Below are 24,134 nucleotides of genomic sequence, written 5' to 3' on the forward strand. Positions count from 1 at the left end.
AAATATTTGAGTGTAATGGTGAATTGAAAGGATGTTGAATTTTTGATAATTTTGTCATTTACTACTCTGAGAGAAATTCCATCACCTAAGTAGATATAAGCACCAAAGATTTGAAGAAAGAATAGTGAAATCAAGAAAATAAAGATACAGGAATGTCCATGGCAGGACAGAAGCCTGGGGATGTCAAAATACACACTGGACCTGCTGAAGCATGATGAGAAAAGCAGAAGCAGATGCACATTTTCTTCTATTTTCCATGCCACTTTGGGACAGAGCCCAAACATTGGCTAAGCTGGAGCTTTTAGACTGCATACTTTAGTAAGCATTATCTCCCCACCTGGCAATATCAGAAGCTGGAGTATAATGACAAAAAATTGAATTCAACATTATTCTTCCAGTTTAGCATATATGGCTATGGAATCACCAGCTCATATCTTGGTATAATTTGATAGTGTGGTTTCTAGTCCCTGGTACAGATGTCTCACATTGCAATCCTGTGACATCATCTATGACCTTAAAATCATGGTTTGGAATCCAACAGCTGTTCTTTCAGAATGGTCAAGGACTGAGGTCAATTTATATAATGAGGCACACTGTTTAGTTAAGCTGATACACCACTTCAACACTGCGTTCAGATTAATGGTTTCTATTGAGCCACTTCTTTTCTCTGCCTAACCTTGCATCAATAGCATAATTACCTTAGTTACTTTAGTTTTATAATATCTTAATATTACAAGCCCACAACCTTTCGATTCTACATCAAAATTGTGTTGACTTTTCTTGGCTTTTGCTTTTTCATTTACAAATAACAACATATGGAATTGTTCTCTGCACAAAATAGGTATTTGGTCAATGGAAAAATTAGATTTTTTTTCATTATAAATATGGTATATTTAGGGTTTCATATGCATTAAGAATTATACATGGTTACATCACATAATTCATTCTTAGCATTTTCAAATACACCCAAGTATAATTTACACATAATTTTTATAAACACTTCTATTATATAAAATAATTATTCCTGTTCAAATGAGTTATGTTGTTTGGAGGAGCAACAGAGAGGCAGACTGTTACTAAAATATATTTTAGCAGAAAAGGTTTTGAAAATAATATTGAGACTTTAGCTTTCTCTATATATGGATGGTTCCTGCATTTACTATCAGGAAACCTGGACCACTGCCATTCTGAAACAGTATTTCTAGAGAGTGACCAAAGAGAGTTGGTGTAAAAATCCCAAAGGCCTAGGACTGAAGTTAATAGGGAAAAAAAACCCAAGCTCTCGGTGGAAGTTTTGGTCAGAATAGGAGATGAAACAGAGTACAGTGAGAATCAGGTAGCTTCTGATCAGTAAGAAAGTCTACCATATATGTTACTGGAATTTTTAAGCCTCTTTCTCTTAGAATTCTCACTTCCTATTACATGGTAGATTAATTGAAGAAAGTTATTCCGACTTCCTGTTCTTGGCAGTAGGAATCACCTTTCTCGCTTAAAAGCAGAGAACAAGCCTAATATATTCTACTGTTCTATTCTCTCTTCTATCCAATCACCAGTCATAATGTGATGATAATTTTCAGTTTTAATTGTTGCCCTTTCTACTTACTTTTCTGCCATAATGATCACTTATTAATAGGCTATCTCATATCTTTACTAATAAAAGATAAGAATGTGAATAAAATATATTAAATCAAAGTTTGCTTAAAAATTTACAGGAATTTGTCTACTTGAAATATGTGACTTAAAACAAATTGCCTATTTTAAAAACTTAGTTAAATGTCACCGTTTATAAATTTTATTTGTACAATAAAGTAATTTATCTCGACCGGGCCCAGTGACTCACGCCTGTAAACCCAGCACTTTGGGAGGTCGAGGCTGGCAGATCACCTGAGATTAGGAGTTTGAGACCAGCCTGACCAAAATGGAGAAATCTCATCTCTACTAAAAATACAAAATTAGCTGGATGTGGTGGTGTGTGCCTGTAATCCCAGCTACTTGGGAGGCTGAGGCAAGAGAATTGCTTGAACCCAGGAGGTGGAGGTTGCAGTGAGCCAAGATTGCGCCATTCCACTCCAGCCTGGACAACAAGACCAAAACTCCGTCTTTCTCTCTCTCTCTCTCTCTCTCTCTCTCTCTCTCTCTCTCTCTCTATATATATATATATATATATATATGTATGTATATCCAGAGGGCTAACTGAAGTCATCACAAGAGAAAATAACATTCTGACTTCGGTGTCTTTAGAAGGATAGCCTACATCCTTACAATAGGAAATAACATTCTGATTTTCTTCTCTATAAAAGGGTCTTTAAAAAATATTATTGCTTCGTGATTCTCAAAATTCATAGCTAGAGTAAAATAGCAGCATACTGCTGAGGAGAAGTATGCCAGATCATAGGCTTTGTAGACGCTGTGTCTCCCTTCTAATTTACTTTGTGATATGTATTAAAGGCAAGAGAAAAAAGACTTTCCCTTGGCTTAATTTCAGATTAGTTAAAATGGATTTTTTTTATTTTTTTTTTTCTTTTGGTATTGTTTTCAAAGTCAGCATGTACTGGTTAGAGAAAATTCAATATAAAGTGATGATAATTTTAAAAAAATGGGGTCAGGCTTGATGGCTTACACCTGTAAGCCCAGCACTATGGGAGGTCAAGTTGGGTGGATTACTTGAGCCCAGGAGTTCAAAGACCAGACTGAACAATATAACGAAATCGTGTCTCTACAAAAAATACAAAAATTTGCGAGGTGTGGTGGCATGCACCTGTACTTCAGCTACGTGGGAGGCTGAGGTGGGAGGATCACCTGAACCAGGGGGGTTGAAGCTGCAGTAAGCCGTGGTTGAGCCACTGTTCTTCAGCCTGGGCAACAAAGTGAGACCCTGTCTAAAAGAAAAGAATAAATAAATGTTGGGTTTTGTCTTGGTAGAAAGGAAATCAAAAGACCATATGTATAAGGTTAACCTATCTGTAGGAAAATACCTGTGGGTTAAAAAGAAAACAAAGTATCTAATGGAAGATTAGATAAAGGATAAAAATAGGAAATTCACAGAAAAGAAAGAGCAAATAACCAAAAACAAAAAAAGGAAAAAATGCTTAACCTCATTAGTGAGTGTAGAAATAGCATGTTTAAGCTATTAGTTTGCCAAATATAAAGTACTTGTGAGAATAGAGAAAATCCAAGACACATTTCTTTGTGAGAGGAGTATGAGTAACCTTTGTGGAACTAAATCTGACAATATCTGTATTTGGAAATAACTAGTATAGGCTGGGTGCAGTGGCTCACACATAATTTCAGCTACTCAGGAGGCTGAGGCAGAGGATTACTTGAGCCCAGAAGTTCAAGACCAGCCTGGGCAACATAGTGAGAAACTGCCTTTTTTTTTTTTTTTTTTTTTTTAAATAAAAGGTACTAGTGGGATATATTTAAAAGTTTTCGTGGTAAGAAAAATAGCAAAAACGTAAGATTTTTCAAAAGAAATGTTGCATACTCGTGTTTGCATAATGACTAGACGCTAGGAGGGATTTTCTTAAGTGAAAATAAAGCATGTTGAAGAACAACTCATATAGTTATGACCCCATTTTTCTGTTTAAAATAAACTTGTGGCTAGGTGCTGTGGCTCATGCCTGTAATTCCAGCACTTTGGGAGGCTAAGACGGAAGGATTGCTTGTGCCCAGGAGTTCAAGACTAACCTAGGCAACATAGGGAGACCCGTCTCTACAAAAAAATAAAAATTAGCAAAGTGCTCGCGCGTGACTGTGGTCCCAGCTACTCAAGAGGCCGAAGCAGGAGAACTGCTTGAACCCGGCAATTCAAGAGTATAGAGAGCCGTGACTGCACCAGTGCACTCCAGCCTGAGCCACAGAGAGAGACCCTGTCTAAAAAATAAAATAAATAGTAAAATAAACTTGTATATGGGGTTGTGATTATTTGTATGAGCCATGATGGTGTAGAAGACTCTACATCAGATACAAAGTGCTGAGGCAAGGTTCACCTCAGGCAAGAAGAAATGGCTAGTTGGGAGAGAGGGATATTACCTTTGTTTCAATGGACACATTTGTCATTAAAAACAAAAAGTAAAAGATGAAAGCAACAGAAATGAGGAGGAAGAAAAACACCCCTTAGAATCCCACTACTTAGAGGTACAGATTATATATTTACCTTTGTAAATGGAAAAATAACTGTATATATAATTTTAAAGCCTTGTAAAAACAGTATGTCATAGAAATGTTTTTATGCCAGTAAACATACATTATCGTATTTTGATAAGTGTGTGATGGATACATGGATATGCTAATGTTTTGGGTACTTCAGAAACCACCCAGGACACTTTATTATTTCTATCGAGGTATAGTTGACATAAGGTTAATGTACACAAAATATTTGATCACTTTTAACAGGAACATACTCTGTATAAATGGTAGCTATAATCATATTTATCACCCAAAATTTTTTTATGCCTGTTTTGTAAATCCCTCCCTCCTGCACTACTACCCTCATTTCATCGCCAGGCAAGCACAAGTTTTTTGTCACTACAGATTAGTTTGCATTTTAGAAATCTTATGTAAATGAAAGCATGAACTCTTTTTTGTCTGGCTTCTTTCTGAGATAGAGTCTCACTCTGTCACCTAGGTTGGAGTGCAGTAGCACGATCACAGCCCACTGCAGCCTTGACCCCCACAGGTTCAATGCATCCTCCTGCCTCAGCCTCCCAAGTAGCTGGGGCAACAGGCGTGCACTACAATGTCTGGCTAATTTTTTGTTGGTTGTTTGTTTTTGTTTGTAGAGACAGTTTCACCATGTTGCCCAGGCTGATCTCAAACTCTGAGCTTAAGCAATCCACCTGCCTCAGCCTCCCGAAGTGATGAGGTTAAAGGCATGAGCCACCATGCCCAGCCTGACTGGCTTCTTTCATTCAGCATGTTTATATATGTTGGTTTTTTTTTTTTTTTTTTTGGAGACAGAATCTCACTCTGTCACCCAGGCTGGAGTGCAGTGGTGCGATCTCGGCTCACTGCAAGCTCCGCCTCCCAGGTTCATGCCATTCTCCTGCCTCAGCCTCCCGAGTAGCTGGGACTACAGGCGCCCGCCACCTCGCCCGGCTAATTTTTTGTATATTTAGTAGAGACGGGATTTCACCATGTTAGCCAGGATGGTCTCGATCTCCTGACCTCGTGATCCGCCCGCCTCGGCCTCCCAAAGTGCTGGGATTACAGGCGTGAGCCACCGTGCCCGGCCTGTATGTTGTATTTTTAAAGAAATGTCGAGTATGGATTTGCCACAATTTGTCTGTCTGTTAACCTATGGATAGACATTTTGGCTGTTTCCAGTTTGGGGCTATTACAAATAATGTTGCTGTGAGCACCTAGGTACAAGTCTTTGTATGGACATAAGCTGTCATTTTTCTTGGGTAAATATGTATAGATGAAATGGCTGGGTTATATATAGTTGTATATTAATTTTTAAGAAATTGTAAGTCATTTTCCAAAGTACATTTGCCATTTTATGTTCCCACCAGTAATGTCTGAAAATTTCAGGCTATCTTGTTTCTGCTAAATCTCCTTTGTACCACTTCTATAAGTATGATGTGCATACATATTGAGAGTCGATTGAATGGATTCTCTATTTTTTTCTATTTATCCGGTTGTCGTTATGCTCATACCACACAGTCGTGATAAAGAAGCTTTGTAATAAGTCTTAAAATCTGAGTATTAAGCCCTCTAACTTCATTCTTCTTTTTCAAAGTTGTTGTGGCCATTCTAGGTCCTTTGTTTTTCTAGATTCATTTTATAATCAGGTTTTCTATATTTTTTCCTGCAAAAAAAAGGCAGTTGAAATTTGATTTGCATTGACACTGTAGACAGAATTGACATCTTGCAATATTGAGTATTCTGACCCATGAACATGGTCATGGATTTTTTGTTTGTTTTTTTGAGACAGAGTCTCGCTCTTATCGCTCAAGCTGGAGTGCAGTGGGATGATCTCAGCTCACTGCAGCCTCTGCCTCCCGGGATCACGCCATTCTCCTGCCTCTCCCAAGTAGCTGAGACTACAGGCGCCCGCCACCACACCCAGCTAATTTTTTGTATTTTTAGTAGAGATAGGGTTTCACAGTGTTAGCCAGGATGGTCTCGATCTCCTGACCTCGTGATCTGCCTGCCTCGGCCTCCCAAAGGCATATTTTAAAGTATTCTTTAATTCTCTCAATAATTGGAGTTTCTAGCGCATAGGTTTTTTGTATCTTTTGTCAAATTTATATCTTTAGATGCTCTTGTACGTGATATTTTTTATTTCAATTTTTGTTATTAGTATATGGAAATACAATATATGATAGATTTTTGTATATCAGTTTCATGTCTTACAACCTCGCTGAGTACACTTGCTAGTCTTGTTAGCTTTTTCATGGCAATCCCTTTGGATTTTTTTATATGGATAATCTTATTTGAACAAAGACAAATTTAGTTCATTTCCATCTGGATGCACGCTTTATTTCTTTTTCTTGACTTACTGCACTAGCTGGGACCTTCAATACAATGTTGAATAGAAGTGGTAAAAGTAAACATTTTCTTAGGGAGAAATCATTCAATCTTTTACCATTAAGTATGATGTTAACTGTCAGTTTTTTATTATCTAGATGAGGAACTTCTTTTTTATTCCTAGACTGCTGAGAAATTATTTTAGTCAAGAATATAGATTGGATTTTATCAATTGCTTTTCCTGCATTTGTTAGTAAATCATATGGTTTTCTTTTTTGCTTATTAATTGCTTATTTGAAAATATGTGATATTTGAATATTAAACCAACCTGCTTTCCTGGGATAAAATTTGGCCATCACATTTTTTTTTTTTCTGTATTGTTGAATTTTACTTGCTAAAATTTTATTTAGTGTTTTTTTTGGGGGGGGGGGGCGTTTGTGTTTAAATTTATAAGGGATGTTCACCTTTAGTTTTCTGGTGATTGTCATGTTTGGGTATCTTGGTAACGACGCAGACTTCAAATGATGAGTTAATGAGTTTTCTCCTTCAGTATTCTGAGAAAGTTGGTGTAAAATTGATATTGTTTCTTCCTCAAGTATTTGCAAAGAATGCAAACAGTCTCTAACAGATAAAAAAGACAAGGGAATAGATTCTTCCACAGAGCCTCCAGAGGAGTCACAGACCTGATGATACCTTGATTTTTGGCCCAGTGACACCATGAAAAAAATATGACCCATAATGAGGAGAAAACAAATCAATTGAAACTCATTACTGACATACTTAGAATTAGCAGAAAAATCATTAAAGGGTTATTAGATACGGTTGCTATAACTGTATTTCACATATTCAAAAAGTAGCGATAAGGAATTGACATAACTGGAAAACCCAGAATTGGTAGAACCAGTAAACAGAAAACTAGTAAGGACCTAGGAGATTGAATAGCACAGTCAACCAATGTGATTTAATTGACTAACCATTCGAACAGTAGATACACATTCTTTTCAAATACAGATTGAACATTTACCGAGATAGACCATATTGTGTTTCCAAAACCGACGCTTAATAACTTTAAAAGGATTCAAGTTGGAAATCAATGAGAAAAATATCTCTGGAAAATCCCCCATATGTTTAGAAACGAACACACTTAAATAACGCAGAGATCAAAGAAGAAATCAGAAATGAAATTATAAAATATTTTGAACCGAGGGAAAATGAAAACCCACCCAACATATCAAATTTTGTGGGTGTTTCTTATGTTCATTTTCTATTGCTATTGTAACAAATCACCACAAACACAGTGGCTTAAAACAATACATATTATCTTACAGTTTTGGATGTCAGAAGTCCAAAATCGGTTTCATTTGGGCCAAAAATCAAGGTATCATCAGGTCTGTGACTCCTCTGGAGGCTCTGTGGAAGAATCTATTCCCTTGTCTTTTTTATCTGTTAGATACTGCTTACATTCTTTGGCTGTGACCCCTTCCTCCATCTTCAAAGCCAACAGCATAGCATCTTCAAATCTCTTTCTCTGTTTCTCCTACCTCCCTCTTGCTTGTAATGAGCCTTTCGATTACATTGGATCCACTGGGTTAATCCAGGATAATAGTCTCTTCATCACAAAATCCTTTAATATCACATTTGTAAAGTCAGTTTTGCCAGGTAAGGTTACGTATTCACAAGGTTAAAAGCATTAAGTCATTGGCATCTTTGGTTTGATCCATTGTTCTGCCTACCACACTGCTAAAGCAGTACACAGATGGAAATTTACATCACTTAACTGCAATTATTAGAAACGAAAATAAAGACCAGGCGCGGTGGCTCACGCCTGTAATCCCAGCACTTTGGGAGGCCGAGGCAGGCAGATCATGAGGTCAGGAGATCGAGACCATCCTGGCTAACACAGTGAAACCCCATCTCTACTAAAAATACAAAAAAATTAGCGAGGCATGGTGGCATGCGCCTGTAGTCCCAGCTGCTGGGGAGGCTGAGGCAGGAGAATGGCGTGAACCCGGGAGGCGGAGCGTACATTGAGCCGAGATGGCGCCACTGCACTCCAACCTGGGTGACAGAGCAAGACTCCGTCAAAAAAAAAAAAAAAAAGATCTAATTATTGACCTCAGCTTTCACCTTAAGAAATTATTATAAGAAGAACAAACCCAGAAAAAGTAAAAGAAAGGAAATAATACAGATAGGAAATAAATTAAACAGATAACAAGAAAACAGTAGGGAAAAAATTTATAAAACCAAAAGGTAGTTATTGAGGATATAAATAAAATTACTAAACCTGGATTTGACTTTTACTTTGATATTTAACGTTACAGCTAGAAGTAAAAACATTTAAATTGTGTTATAGATATCTGGCTTCGTTGTTTTTAGAGACAGGTTCTTGCTATGTCACACAGGCTAGGGTACAGTAATACGATCATATAACCTTCAACCCTTGGGCTCAAGCTGTCCTGCCTCAGCCTCCTAAGTAGCTAGGACTATAGACACATGCCACCACACCTAGCTAATTTAAAAATTTTTTTCATAAGAGATGGTATCTCACTGTGTTGCTCAGGCTAATTTTGGAACTCCTGGCCTCAAGCAGTTCACCCACCTTGTCCTCCCCAAGTGAAATGGCTGTGTTTGACAGAATTTAAGTCTAGTTTCCTCATTTTATTATACTGTTTTGTTTCCATTGCTAGGACCTCACCAAACCAACTCATGTAATTCAAGCTCTCTGTGAAGCAGTGATAGAGCAGAGAGATTTTGTCATACAATGGGAAACCTAATTACCAAGTCAACATACATATCATATAACAACCTCTGAGAAAATGCCCGAAAAAACACTAGACCTAACTCTCAAGTGTTTCTTTTGGTTGACATCTCTCAGTGAGCCATCATTCTTAACGTATTTCATCGCCATTGTTACTCTTTTCAGGTCATTACATCTTCATTGTAAAATTTATCCTTCTCTCACCTGGGTTTCTTCTTCATGCCACCTTAGTTTCTTAGATGAATCATCACATTTTCCTAGATTTCCATGAAGATCTGTGAAAGGAAAAAAGGTGATTTGGCACAGAATATGATTCACAGCCTATAGGTACTCTAGAGGGAAAAAGTTCTTGCATATTGTGTAATCAGAATGATTTAGTACCAACCTGTAGATCTCAAAACTTGGAAAAAAGTAAAAATTGTCAAAATATATCAAGAATGGATGAGAAGGGATTAAAACCAGGTGACAAGGATAGGAACTCTCACTGAAAGTTCCATTATTAGAACATTCTACTCTGTTTATGCGCAACTCTGTGACAATGCACTGGGACTGTTCCCTGAGCATTAGTGAAGTGTCTATCCTTGGAAAGTCTTCATGGTGTCAATTTTGTGTCACTTCAATCTAAGAGACCCAGACTCTGGACACATAAATTTCAAATCTTGGAACTAGGGAGTTTATGTTGTATTCCAAAAGCATGTGGAGCTAGAAGGGAGACTTTTTTGTAATTCAGTCTCTTACCTGGCCATTATGTGGTCACAAGAGCTTCAGCTAATGTGCACAATTCAGGCCAACCCAGAAAATTATCTCCACAAATGTAGAAAATAAAACAGCCTTATTTTTTTTTTTAAATTTTATCTTGAGACCAAGTCTCACTCTTTCACCCAAGCTAGAGTGCAGTGGTGTGATCACAGCTCACTGCAGCCTCAATCTCCCGGGCTCGGGCAATCCTCTTGCCTCAGCCTCCTGAGTAGCTTGTACCACAGGTGCACAATACTATACCTGGCTAATTTTTAAAAATTAGCCACCATGCTGGGCTAATTTTTTGTATTTTGTAGAGATGAGGTCTCCCTATGTTGCCCAGGCTGGTCTTGAACTCCTAGACAATGCTCCCATCTTGACCTCATGGTGGCATGAGCCACCATACTTGGCCTTATTTTTTTTAGAGACAGAGTGTCACTCTGTCACCAAGGCTGGAGTGCAGTATATTTTATTTTTATAAGAGACAGAGTCTAGCTATCTATATCTAATATTTATATAAGCGGTGGAGGAAGCATTTGCAATTAACTACAAGTGTTCTTTAGCTTAAGATCTAAGAAAAGGGAGAGAGAAAGGAAAATAAAGATCTCTTTTCTTTATTATACCAAGGAAATAGAAAAAAATGTTAAACTCTTGCAACTTACTTGGATGACTACCTGATTAATAAATTAGTAAAGAGAAGCAATATTAAGTTTACCTAAAAATTGCTGTCAGATTTATATTGTGGCATAGCTAATAGTAGGATAGGATACCCTGGGATTAAAGATTTACCTGTCTTACGTAGTTAGCGCTTTTACGTTCTTTTGGTTTTTTTTTTTTTTTTTTTTTTTTTTGAGGCAAGGTCTCACTCTGTTACCCAGGCTAGAGTACAGTGGCACGATCATGGCTCACTGCACCTCCAACTCCTGGGCTCAAGTGATCCTCCTACTTTAGCCTCCTGAGAAGCCGGAATGACAAGTATGTACCCCGTGCCTGGATAATTTTTTAATTTTTTGTAGAGGTCTCACTTAGGCTGGTCTTGATCTCCTGACCTCAAACAGTCTTCCCTCCTCAACCTCCCAGAGTGCTGGGATTACAGGCGTGAGCCACCGCTCTCAACCTCTTTTACATTCTTTTAACCTCTGTGGAATGATGCTGTTTTTGGTTTTTCGTTTTTTGGGGTATAAAATTAGTGCTGTCTATGAACTCCATGAGTTCTCCAGATCAAAATCATACACAAAATTGTACTGTGTCCAGTAAAATTAGCTGTTTTTAAAATGTATTCCAATAGTATTTTTATAAAGAGCAATCTGTCCTAAAATCTATAACAAGACTAAAGTGGGTTAGTCATACAAGATAAAACAGGATTTGAAATAGTGAATGAAAATTAACTTTAAAAGTTTTACTTTTTTATTTCTTCCAATTTTAAATTATCATTACAAGCATTGAAGAACAAAGAGAAACCACTTATTATTCAAGTATGTAGCCTGCATGTTAGCATTAAACTTTTCTTTGTTTCCTCCCAGTTTTTACATAAATATTTTACATGGTTATAAATGAAGTATAGGTATAATTTTATATTTTTTTACCCTTTTCTGTTTTTTAACCTTAACCTACTCTCTAAAAATCCCATGTAATCTCATTAGCCTGAATCCAAATCCTTGCTACTAGAAGTGGCTCATAAAGATCTGTGCTGTGATTTGACTCTTGACAGTAGATGTGAAACTTGACCAGTTTAATTGTATCTTTATGTGGATTTTCTGAAGACTAATCATGAAGGTTTTTTTGTTTTTGTTTTTGTTTTTTTTTGAGTGGGAGTCTCACACTGTCACCCGGGCTGGAGTGCAATGGCATAATTTTGGCTCACTGCAACCTCCACCTCCCAGGTTCAAGCGATTCTCCTGCCTCAGCCTCCCAAGTAGCTGGGATTACGGGGGCCTGCCACCACACCCGGCTAATGTTTTTTTTTTTTGTTTTTTTTTGTTTTTTTTTTTTTGTTTTTTGAGGCAGAGTCTCGCTCTGTCGCCCAGGCTGGAGTGCAGTGGCCAGATCTCAGCTCACTGCAAGCTCCGCCTCCCGGATTTACTCCATTCTCCTGCCTCAGCCTCCCGAGTAGCTGGGACTACAGGCGCCCGCCACCTTGCCCGGCTAGTTTTTTGTATTTTTAATAGAGACAGGGTTTCACTATGTTGTCCTGGCTGGTCTGCCTGCCTTGGTCTCCTGACTTTGTGATCTGCCCGCCTTGGCCTCCCAAAGTGCTGGGATTCCAGATGTGAGCCACCATGCCAGGCCAAGAAGGTTTTTTTAGTTCCTGTTTACTTTTGAATAAAATGTCTTAATTTTTAGAATCATGTACATTTAGCTCTTTTATAGTTCTTTACTGCCTATTTATCTTTTTAGAATCTTTTTTAATTTTAGTCATCTCCCTCTTAGTTGATTGCTTTCAAATTATCCTATTACATAGCAGTAATTATGAGCTTTTAGCTGCTTAATCACAATTTAGCAGATTGGGCTGAGTGTGGCAGTGGCTCACTCCTGTAATCCCAGCGCTTTGGGAGCCAAGGCAGGAGGATCACTTGAGCCCAGGAGTTCAAGACCAGCCTGGTCAACATGGTAAGAGATGATGTCTACAAAAAATTTAAAAAATTAGCTGGGTATGGTTGCATGTACCTGCGGTCCCAGCTACTGGGGAGGCTGAGGTGGGAGAATCACTGGGGCCCAGGATTTTGAAGCGATAGTGAGCCAAGTTCACGCCACTGTGCTCCATGCTCCAGCCTGGACAACAAAGGAAGACCATGTCTCCAAAAAAAAAAAAATTAGCAGATTGAATATATAAGAATTTTAACAGTTAATTTGTGTTAGGACAGTCCCAAAGACCAAAACTATAAAGGTTAAATTCTTGTTTGAAGTTTAGTGGGGGAAAAAACAAAAACAAAAAGCAGTATAAAACTAAATAGGCATGTGCTTATAATAATGCTTTTTAAATCTCGGAAAGAAAATAACCCAGGTTTACAATGTCTCAAAGATAACACGTAGGTATTTTTTTTTTCAGCTTTATATCTGTCTATACTTTGTAAGTGTTCTTCAATGGGTATACCTTTTTGTGATTAGAATAAATAATCTAGACAAAGGGAGATTATGCCAGTGATAGCAGTAACGTTTGTCATTCTTGTACTTACTGTGTAACATTTCTGAGTCAGGATTTTAGACTAAAAACCATGACTTAACTATTAGCAGTTTCTTTAAGAGCTGGTATTTCTGCAAAGAAAAAGGAAGAGTGCATGTTCTAGAGCATGTGTTTACACAGAATAGTTCCTCAGAATGTATTATACTCCTGTCTCGTAACTACTCTTGATTCTGCTATTCCGGTAAGACCTACAATTTTACATAAAAGTTTTTCTCCATAATCTTTTTTTTTTTTGAGATGGAGTCTTGCTCGATCGCCCAGGCTGAAATGAAGTGGCGTGATCTCTGTTCACTGCAACCTCCACCTCCAGATTCAAGCGATTCTCCTGCCTCAGCCTCCCGAGTAGCTGGGATTACAGGCACATGCCACCATGCCCAGCTAATTTTTGTATTTTTTAGTAGAGACAGGGTTTCACCATGTTGGCCAAGCTGGTCTTGAACTCTTGACTTCACGTGATCTGCCTGCCTTGGCCTCCCAAAGTGCTGGGATTACAGGCGTGAGCCGCTGCACCCAGCCTCCATATTCTAACTACCTCAGACTTCAGGGAAAACTATTTTTAAAAACACATGTGGGTTATATAGAAACCAGTAAGTTTATGAAACTTTTACATTCACCCTTGCCCTCCATCTCCAAGTCCAGTGTTTATCTCTTAGGTTGTACAGGGATAGTTGTTAGCTCTTAATTTGCAGGAGTAACAATTTGACTCCAGTCAAGCCCACATAAAAAGTAAATGAAAAACTGAGAGACTCTTCCATTTATGGGGATGACTTGTGATACATCTTACAGAACCAGAAAAATGTTACTATAACGTGCATTCTTTTTGAAATCTTAAGACATCTTAACACATCAAAAATTGTTTCCCTCCAATTAGCTGTAGGAACAGTAAACTGTAGCAGTTTTAAAACTTCCGTAGAGAGAAGACAAAGAATCTCCCTAAAACCCAATGATTAAACGTGTCTGTTGCTCTAATAATTTTCTGAATTTGTCCATTAGACATTTTACAAAATAGCTCTGAAGAAAAACATTTTGTTCCAGTATCATAAAAATTTGCAAAAATCTTGAAATTAAATGTGTCTGTAAGACTTTAGTTCTTAGGTGAGGGAGTCCAGGTAATTATGAATCCTATGCAGAGACTGTCACTTGTCCTGTCATGCTTTAATACAAGACAAGGCGGAAACAATCTACGTCTTTGCCTTGGGAAGGTCAATAATATTGCCTTTGCCTAGAACTGCTATTATTTGTTCAGTCAACAAATTCGAGTGCCCTCCCTGTGCAATGAACTAGAAAGTAAAGAACAAATCTGAGACAGTAGCTTAAATTTAATTCCCCCATTCTAGTTTAATCAGTGTTAATTATCATGTAAATCTATGTCACTCTGTTTCTCTCTCCTCTCTTCCTTTTTCTTCCTGACTGCTTCCCTTCTACTCTCTTTTCTCCCCCTTCATTCCTCAGCACACCCAAATTTTACTGCACCTTTCTATTAGTAATTGTAGGAGAGGGGATATATATGCCCCAACCTCACTGGGCATTAGGGGTGTGTGTGTGTGTGTGTGTGTGTGTGTATCTGTTCAGGTTTTTTGAAGGACTAAGTGTCTCCTAAAGAATACTGTGCTCTTTCTGTCCCTCTTTTTCTGAATTATTGTTTTAAATCAAGACTTTAAATAGCCACCTAAACAAGATGAGTAACAATTCTCACTGGCTCGGCAGCTGTTTTTTTTCCAAGTATGTTAAATGTGTTATATTACTCAAGGAAGAAATATTTTGTTTCATGTTTTGGGGTTGAGTATATTTGATATATTTGTGGAAAGAAAAGTTTATCTTTGTTTTTTGTTGTTTAGAGGAAGTTCCTGTTGAGCTTATATTTGAGCCCCAAAAATCCTCCAAAAAATGTTCTTCCTCTTTTCCGTGAATGAGATTTAGAGCTAAATTCATACAAATGCAAAACAAAATAATACAGATTCTCTGACCTCTGTAACTCCTAAAAAGATTCAGGAAGCAGAGTTGAAAATCACAAGAATTTTGGAGGAAGCGCATTAAACAGACTGGTTATATCAAATCAGAAGATCCACAAAAAATGCAAAGAGACAACTACAGAATATACGTATTCAGTAGAAGGCTGTGAGACAATAGCAAATTTAAACCCACCCATGGTTTCCATCCTTTGAAAAAATTTACCTTGAGTAGGATACAAAGCAAGAATATATCAGCTTGTCTATTAGTGTTTCCTTAATGGTTCCTGAGGGGAAGAAAAAAGAATAATTGGTGTGAGATGTGTATAACGAAGATATGCAGAGTACTTTTTAAGATGGTACAGTAATTTTGAGGAAAAATATTAAATGTCTCCTTTTTCTTGTTCCCCCAAAAAGTGTGTGTGCACATTTTATTGTCATACCGAAAAAGATGAGACTGTCCCAGAGTCTCAGTGAATTATCTAATATTTCTGTAGCGAATCAGATTAGATGATACCCTTTAGCTTTGTGTTTATTTGCTTTTGGTAGTGTTCCCTATTAAGTGGCCTTTCTTTAACTCTTCTCCCTGTTCATCCTCCTATAGTACCTCACTCCTGTCTATTGATTCGTAAGTTGCCCTCTGTAGAAGCAGTTTAATATTATCAGCTTACTATCTGATCGTTAAAATCTTTCACTTATACACCCATGATTCTGTGGAATTTGTAAGCCAGATGAATTTTAAAAAATCCTTTGTAAACTTAATCCTTTAATCTAGAATTTCTGAAACAATGGAATAGTTCAGTAAAAATTATCTATTTTCTTAGTTTTCACTCTAGCAATATGAAAGGCTAGGCGAGCAGTATTGATCTGAGATGAAAACAGAATGTTTTAGAAATGCTGCCTATCTAATAAAACCTTAATTGAAGTATCCTTTTGTTGTCTCGAAAACTTAAAAATAACAGAATCCTGAGCGTTTTGTGTTTTATTGCTTGAAGTAACTTTAGATATCTAGTCTCACTCTTATACTTTATAGCTGAATAAGGTAGGGGCCTGAGACCTGTGACTTGCTTAAGTTTACATAGTTGATTAATAGAAGTAGACCCAAGTCTAGAATTGGATCACAAGTCAGTTTTCTTATGTGCATACTCATCACATGTTGAATTACATGCTGGGGTATTTCTAACCATGAAATGGGAAGAACGCAGGCCACTGGTTAGAAAGCTATGAGTTTGTACCCACAGCACTTGACGTTGCAATCTCTGGGCTACTACAGAGTTGTTCACTTGATCAGCCAACTATTTATTTGGTATAGGTGAAGTTCTCTTTTATCCTGCTGAATTTGAATATAGGTATCACTTAGACCTAATATTTCTCAGAATGACTTTGCAGTGGCAAGTAATGGGCCTGATCTTGTATTTCAGCTCAAATAGCTATAACTGTACCAAAGACATGGAAGAAACCAAAAGATCGGACCCGAACCACTGAAGAGATGTTAGAGGCAGAATTGGAGGTAAGCAAATCTCTTAAGTTCATATTGAGAGCAGTGGTGCCATTTCATAGACAGGTGTGTGTTTATACCTATTTCTTGAAATAGTTTTTTAAGCAAAACTTAATATATCAAGCTCAGAGACCAATTGTTTTAAGTCCATTTTGTATTAGAATTTTAAAAAGATTTTTAGTAGCATGTTTGATTTCATTGAATTCTTGTTTTTCTTTCAAAATACCTCTTTTAAAATAACAAACTTGGCCAGGCACAGTGGCTCACAGCTGTAATCCCAGCACTTTGTGAGGTGAAGGCAGGATGATCACCTGAACCCAGGAGTTTGAGACCAGCCTGGGCAACATAGGGAGACCCTGACTGTACAAAAATGTTTTTAAAAAATTAGCTAGACATGGTGGTGCATACCTGTGGTCCCAGCTACTTGGGAGGCTCAGGTGGGAGGATTGCTTGAGCTCTGGAGGTTGAGGCTGCAGTGAGATGTGATCATGCCACTGCACTCCAGCCTGGGCAACAGAGCTGAACATTATCTCAAATAAACAAACAAATAAAATGACAATTTTTGGTTAACTCTTCTCTTCCCCCAACTAGAAATTTTCTTTGTATTAACTTGATAATCTAGTAAACAAAAATGGAGAGTTTTAAAAAATGCCATTAGTAATGGTGGTAGAATTCATCTAGTACATTATAAAGAAATTCATTTTGAATCTGTCATCTGTTAACTGCATCCCAGAAACATAACTTTTCTTCATATGGTTTGTCTGTCTTAAAATAAGCCATGCCAGATTTTGCTTTAGATTAAAACATACCAAGTCCAAGAGATGAATGTGAGGAAGAAACAAGGGCAAATCAGTCCTAAGGATTACTGTAACAATTTCCTTGTCTGTAATCTCAACATCCTTAGCATTATGTATTGAAGCTTATAAATGAAGAGCAATATAAATCTGTATGTAGCTTTTTCCCTTTTTTGATTATTCTTTTAGCTACTTTTTAAAAATAATTTTACTCAAGGTTTAACATGATAATATTAAAATATAAAAATTTTCTTAAGATAACTTTGAGCGTGTTTAATTCATTCGGCTTTTCTAGCAAGTTATAATTCTTACCTTCTTTGGGCATCTAACAGTACCCCTTGGTTACTTTCCCTGTGCTGTCATTGCTGTTACATGATGCTGTGTTGATGTCACTGTTAGTCTCATAGCAACCACTAAAATGTTGATGGGTGTGATTTCATTGTGGCTATTAGGGTGTAAAAACTGGCAGTAAGATATAGAGGTGCACTCCTTTTGCAGCTGAACAAGGAAATGTTGCTCCTACAGAGAATAAAATACCTTCCAGAGGCATGGGGATCACATACAATCCTGATTTCATTTTAGATTCAGCTGGTTTTTTTGTTATTTTTCTTATGTTATACTTCATGTTGGATTTCTAAGCATTATTGAATATTAGATAGGCCGCTCCTCCCATGCCTTCAAATATTCATCCTAATCTTCAGCTTGAGGTTCAGCAAACTTTTTGTGTAAAGGTCCAGATAGTAAATATTTTATGCTGTCACAATTCCTCAGATCTGCCACTGTAGCTTAAAAGCAGCCATCAACAATGTGTAAATGAAAGAAGCATGGTTGTATCTTCACAAAACTTTATTGATAGACCTTGAAATCTGAATTTGTATGCCAGGACATATTTTTCCAGATTTTTTCAGATATTACAAATATAAAAATCATCCTTGCCTTGTATGCTGTGCAAAAGCAGGTGGTGAGCCAGAATTGGCCCTTGGGCCGGAGTTGGCTATAAAGCTTCTTTAGCTTGTTACTCTTCAAACACAAGAACTGTTTTGACTTATTTTGAACCAATCACTTTTTCTTAACTTTATACTTTAAGACAAGGCTGGGCGCAGGGGCTCATGCCTGTAATTCTAGCACTTTTGTAGGCTGAGGCAGGAGGATCACTTGAGGCCAGGATTTCGAGACCAGCCTGGCCAACATGACGAAACCCCATCTCTACTAAAAATAAAAAAAATTATCTGGCCATGGTAGTGCTCACCTGTAATCCCAGCTACTCAGGAGGCTGAGACAGGAGAACCACTTGAACCTGGAAGGCGGAGGTTGCAATGAGCCAAGATTGTGCCAGTGCACTCCAGCCTGGGCAACAGAGCGAGACTGTCTCAATAAAGTAAAGTAACCTAAAAAATTTTTAAAAACTAAAGCAAGACAAAAAAATATTTGTTTTTTTTATACACTGACTTCTTTCAGAAATTCTTTTTTCTGTCTTTCCTAAAACTGAGCTTTCGTTGGCATAGTGTAGTAAATACTGGATGCCATTGTGTTTATTTCCACTAATCAAGCTCCCCCTTTCTTATATTTATTTTCTCAGCTTTTAAAATAGTTTGTTTCTGGTATCAGCTTATTTGGGTTACATATTAGGTTGTTGCATTATTAAAGATATTTATCAAAATTATAGCTTAGAGGTTGGGCGCGGTGGCTCATGCCTGTAATCCCAGCACTTTGGGAGGCTGAGGTGGGCAGATCACGAGGTACGAGATCAGGAGTTTGAGACCAGCCTGACCAACATGGTGAAACCCTGTCTCTACTAAAAATACAAAAATTAGCCAGGCATGGTAGTGCACACCTGTAATCCCAGCTAGTCTGGAGGCTGAGGCAGGAGAATCGCTTGAACCTGGGAGGTGGAGATTGCAGTGAGCCAAGATCGCACCACTGACTCCAGCCTGGATGACAGAGCGAGATTCCGTCTCAAAAAAAAAAAAAAAAAAAAAAAAATTATAGCCTAGAAAAGTAAGGATGAAGGATGATTTCATGTTAAAATTGCTGGGCAAAGTATCTTAAAATAAGTTTTAAAATTTTAGAGCATTTCATCAATTATTATATACATAGTTGCCAGTCTGATTTTCTAGCACTTTTAAAAAACTCATTGCATTAAGCATAGAATTCTGTCAAGTGAATTCTTAACAGGTTCCTATAAAAGGTTTACCTTTGGCTGTCCAGCCAGTGAAGTGATCTTTTTCTTAAATCTGGTTTTCTGCGTAAACAATTTAGGAACTGTTAGATGCTTACAGACTAGTTGACTAGGATTTTATCCTGCTAAAAACAAAACAAGACAAAAAACCCATAATATTTAATTAAGCTATTTTTGTTATTCTCTTCAAATACCCCTCATAGTAATACACCTGAGATAATTCAGTGATTCCGTGTTCTCTGAATTATGGTTTGTTATTCATAAAACTTGTTTCTTATACTTCCTTTTCCAGTTAGAAATTAAATTTCTGAGTAACGTAGCCCCCGTTTCTATGTGATAGACGGTTGTTGATTGTAGATACAGAGAAGAGGATGCGTTGTATTCTCTAAAAAAACTTTTTCACATTTTATAAGATCTGAAATAAGAATTCTGTATCATTGTATAATTTGGTTAGGTTGCTCTTTAATAAGTTAAATACCATTTACATACTCATATCCCAGATTTATTAAATGTCTTCTTGATGACCTGTACTTAATTATGAGATGGTATTATAAGATTATTATAATTAGACTATACTAGAGTCTAACATTTTTTAAAATGAGGCTGCTGATTCATGATTGAAATTTGGTAGATCTGGTTTTTTCAGTGTTTAAATGATACCAACTTTCTGCCATGCTTTATAAAATAAATTGTTTCCAAACTTATTTTTTTGGAATTTTATGTCTGTCTGTCTTTTGAGGATTTTTATGTACTATCTTTTTCCATGGATTAGTTGGGGGAATAGCGGTGGGGTGGGGTCTGTGCATATTTGCACGAACTTTTTATTTCCATTATTAGAAACAGAGCCTAAAAACTGTTTCTATTAATAACATTAAACAATTTATTGGCTTTTCAACCATGATCTGTTATATGGCAAAATAAAATTTGCTAGTATTATATCTGTTTTAATACTATCTAACAAAAGTATTTGTCACTCAAAAATTGTTTTAAACGTAATTTCATAGATTATTTGGGGTGAACTGCTTTCTGCTATATATGACACTACTTTACACTATCCTCTGCTGAATCGCCTCCAGTTCTTGGCTCTTCTCCTTGTGTGAATTTATCAATTAGAACACCTCTGAGTACTTGTTTCAGAGGATTGTTTTCAGAGTGCTTACCCTTCATGAAAAAGGAGTTCGTGGAGAACTTCGCCTCAAGGAGTTTTGAAGATTCATGAGGCCTTTACAAAACCATTTTTGTTTGATATCTGACACTAAGATGGTCAAAAATAATCTAAGGAATAACTTCAGTTCTTTTTTGCCTTCTGAAAATTGGTGTGATATTCCAGATCCCAGATTTCTCTCTCTCTCTTTTTTTTTTTTGGCTATACAAGATTTTTCTATATGGTCACAGCCTCAGAGAAGTCTAAGAACAAATAACAAAATAGATTTTAACTAGCAACTGGCCTTTTTGTAAAATGAGATATGATCAGCTTTATAAAACTTAGATGCTTTGAGCACTTCTCCAAACTCTCAATTTCACAGCCAGAGGACAGTATAAAAAATACCCTCCAGTGTTTCTTTTCATGTTTGTGGAGCTTTCATGGCAAGGGTAGCGTAGTGCTCGTTTTAGATTTCTGACTAGGACTCTTTCATGTTCTTAAAGTTCCATGGATTAACAGTTCTTTCCATTCTAACCTTTGGTACATTTGGATATTATTAGTCTCATGTTAAAGCATTTCAGCAGCCATTTGAATTGTCTTCCTTTTCCTAGGTGCTGAAATGAGAAAAGTATTTTTTTAAAACTCACCATTCTAATACAACATGCTGAACACAGACATTCTTATCTTGAGTGACATGTTTTCCTTTGCTGTTTGAAAGGGGTTGATGTAGGTTTTTGTATGTATTTACACCCATGAAAAAAATGTAACCTCTTTGTTCATTTATTATTTAGCCTAAAGCCGAAGAGGAACTTCCAGTTGACAAAGTACTTGAATCTGAACAAGATAAAATGAGCCAGGGGTTTCATCCTGAAAGAGACCCCTCTGACCTAAAAAAAGTGAAAGCTGTGGAAGAAAATGGAGAAGAGGCTGAGCCAGTACGTAATGGTGCTGAGAGTGTTTCTGAGGGTGAAGGAATAGATGCTAATTCAGGCTCCACCGATAGTTCTGGTGATGGGGTCACGTTTCCATTTAAACCAGGTAAGTGTATACCTGCATTCCTCTTTACCTCTTTTCCCTCTACTACAACCTTAGAGAAATGTTGCCTTTTGATAGAGAGATACTGGATGGAAGAAAGAGGTTTGTCACAATATAATATTTACAGGACAGATCATCAAGCCTAAGTTAGTGACTAGCAAATCCAGAGAGTTCTGTATTGATGTAAATGATACCCGACACTGGTATTCCCCTTTTACTGGCAGTGGAAGAGCATCTGGCAGAGGGAATCAGTTCCAGGCTAGTGGGTACAGTTTGATTTTAAAAATTATTGTATTTGTTTTAATTGAAAGGGATATAGAGATATTACCACATTCCTTGAGATGGCGTTAGTCATCTTTCGTAAGACTCGAACTCTGTTGACAGAAATCACTCTGTAGAACTGAACTCTGAAACATGGTATTGAGTACCTGCAATATGGGAGGTCCCCTGCGGTAAATCTGTATGATAAACAAGTAAATAAGGAATATATTTGATAAACATATGGTAAACAAATACAAACCCTGGAGGATTTATCTTAAGACACCATCAAATGCATTAAACCTGTGACGTAATACTATATGAACCGTGACTGACTTTGAGATATATGGAGAGATTTGGTGTGGATCTGTGAGAAAAGATGGTTCCTTTGATAGAAAGTTTGGGCTGGGTATGGTGGCTTACGCCTGTAATCCCAGCACTTAGGGAGGCCAAGGCGGGCGGATCATCTGAGATCGGGAGTTCGAGACCAGCCTGACCAACATGGAGAAATCTTGTCTCTACTAAAAATACAAAATTAGCTGGGCACGGTGGCACATGCCTATAATTTCAGCTACTTGGGAAGCTGAGGCAGGAGAACCGCTTGAACCCAGGAGGCAGAGGTTGCAGTGAGCTGAGATTGTACCATTGCATTCCAGCCTGGGCAACAAGAGCGAAACTCTTATCTCAAAAAAAAAAAAAAAAAAAAAAAAAGTTTGGAGTAGGTGAAGTTTTCCTTAGTCTGCCACATCTAGACTAAGTTTTGCAGGAGGTAGGGTTCAAATGTAAAATACCAGACCTCAAAGATAACCTAGATAGGTGTTTTTCAAACCATTGAGTTTAATACTATTTAATAGATTATGAAATTTATAGGTCACAACCAACATTTTAAAAAAGGATAATATAATTAAAAAATGTCAGTCTATTACATGTAGTGAGAATAAGTATCAGTTTAGAAACTTTGTAGTTATGTATGTGTTTATGATTCTCCTGAGTCGTGAGGTCATTTTATGTCTTACTGTGAGTTGTAGTCAGAGATGTTTAAAAACCAATGACTATTACTTATCACTTTATTTTATATTATTTTTAAATTCTTTTATTTATTTTTTATTTTTTACAGAGGAAGGGTCTCTCCATGTTGGCCAGGCTGCTTTCAAACTTCTGTGCTCAAGCAGTCCTCCTGCCTTGGCCTCCCAAAGTGCTCCCACGCCCAGCCCTTACCACTTTGATATACTGATCTTTCACTACCAGTAAACTCCTATTAATGGGCTTTGTGAAACTGTAAATTTATGCTATTGTAAAAGTTTTTTTAAAAAACCCTAGGACTGAGTGTACTGAATTGCTTTTGTCAACTTAGGCTTGTATACTGTGTTCAAAAATAAAGAAAAAGATCTAGGTTTGTACCAGGTCACAGAGTACTTGTAACCATCGCCAGTGTGTCTTAAGAAAATGGAAACACTATTGCTATTTTTAGACTATGTAAATTATATTTTCATATTACTTTATTTTGTTTTAACATTTTGTATATTGCATAATTTGTTAGTTATATTTCATATTATATTTTAATTCTTTTCATCCATCAGTTTTACAATATAGGCCCTGACTATAATTGACCAACTACCTCTTGCTGTTGTAATATATAACAGCAGTAATTGGAAAAAAGACAGTAGTAATTGGAATAAAAACAGTTTGAAATTTAGATCACAATACGCTGTCTACTTTTTAATAAATATAATAGGTAATAAAGATATGGTGGAAAACATCTGGAATATTCTCAAAGACCATTAGTGGGTCTATAACCTACACATTAGGAACCTCTAATATAAAGAGGATCCAATCTGCTATCAGGAAGTAATCTGGAGTCTGATTTTGATGAGTTTTATTAATTAAAATAAGAAAACTGTGATTTTTTTTTTTAAGATAAAATTACAGGCAAGGAAGAAAACTTAGTATCTAACTGCTTAGACATTTCATTATCTTAAATAAGTTGTTTCTGTGTTTTGTGTCCTTTTGCTTTTTTTTTTTTCTCTAAAATAACATTTCCAAGTGAACAACCAAACTATCCGTTTTCATGAAGCCAAGGGTTTTATCAGGTTTCTTATTTCTTAGTTATTTAAGGGCTTGGTAAT

At 36.9% G+C, this 24,134-nt stretch overlaps 1 protein-coding gene across 26 annotated transcripts in view; it reads left to right on the plus strand.

Annotated features, from left to right (window-relative positions):
- EIF4G3 (eukaryotic translation initiation factor 4 gamma 3) overlaps positions 1 to 24,134 on the plus strand; it is a 373,903-nt gene that overhangs the window by 265,605 nt on the left and 84,164 nt on the right. For all 26 annotated transcript variants that reach the window (XM_073007734.1, XM_073007735.1, XM_073007738.1 and 23 more), the window contains 2 exons: positions 16,522 to 16,610; positions 21,507 to 21,753. In XM_073007734.1, the coding sequence (XP_072863835.1) occupies positions 16,522 to 16,610; positions 21,507 to 21,753 (336 nt within the window). The remainder of the gene's footprint in view (positions 1 to 16,521; positions 16,611 to 21,506; positions 21,754 to 24,134) is intronic.

This window comes from Chlorocebus sabaeus, chromosome 20 (assembly GCF_047675955.1).
Source record: "Chlorocebus sabaeus isolate Y175 chromosome 20, mChlSab1.0.hap1, whole genome shotgun sequence".
NCBI classification, from domain to species: domain Eukaryota; kingdom Metazoa; phylum Chordata; class Mammalia; order Primates; family Cercopithecidae; genus Chlorocebus; species Chlorocebus sabaeus.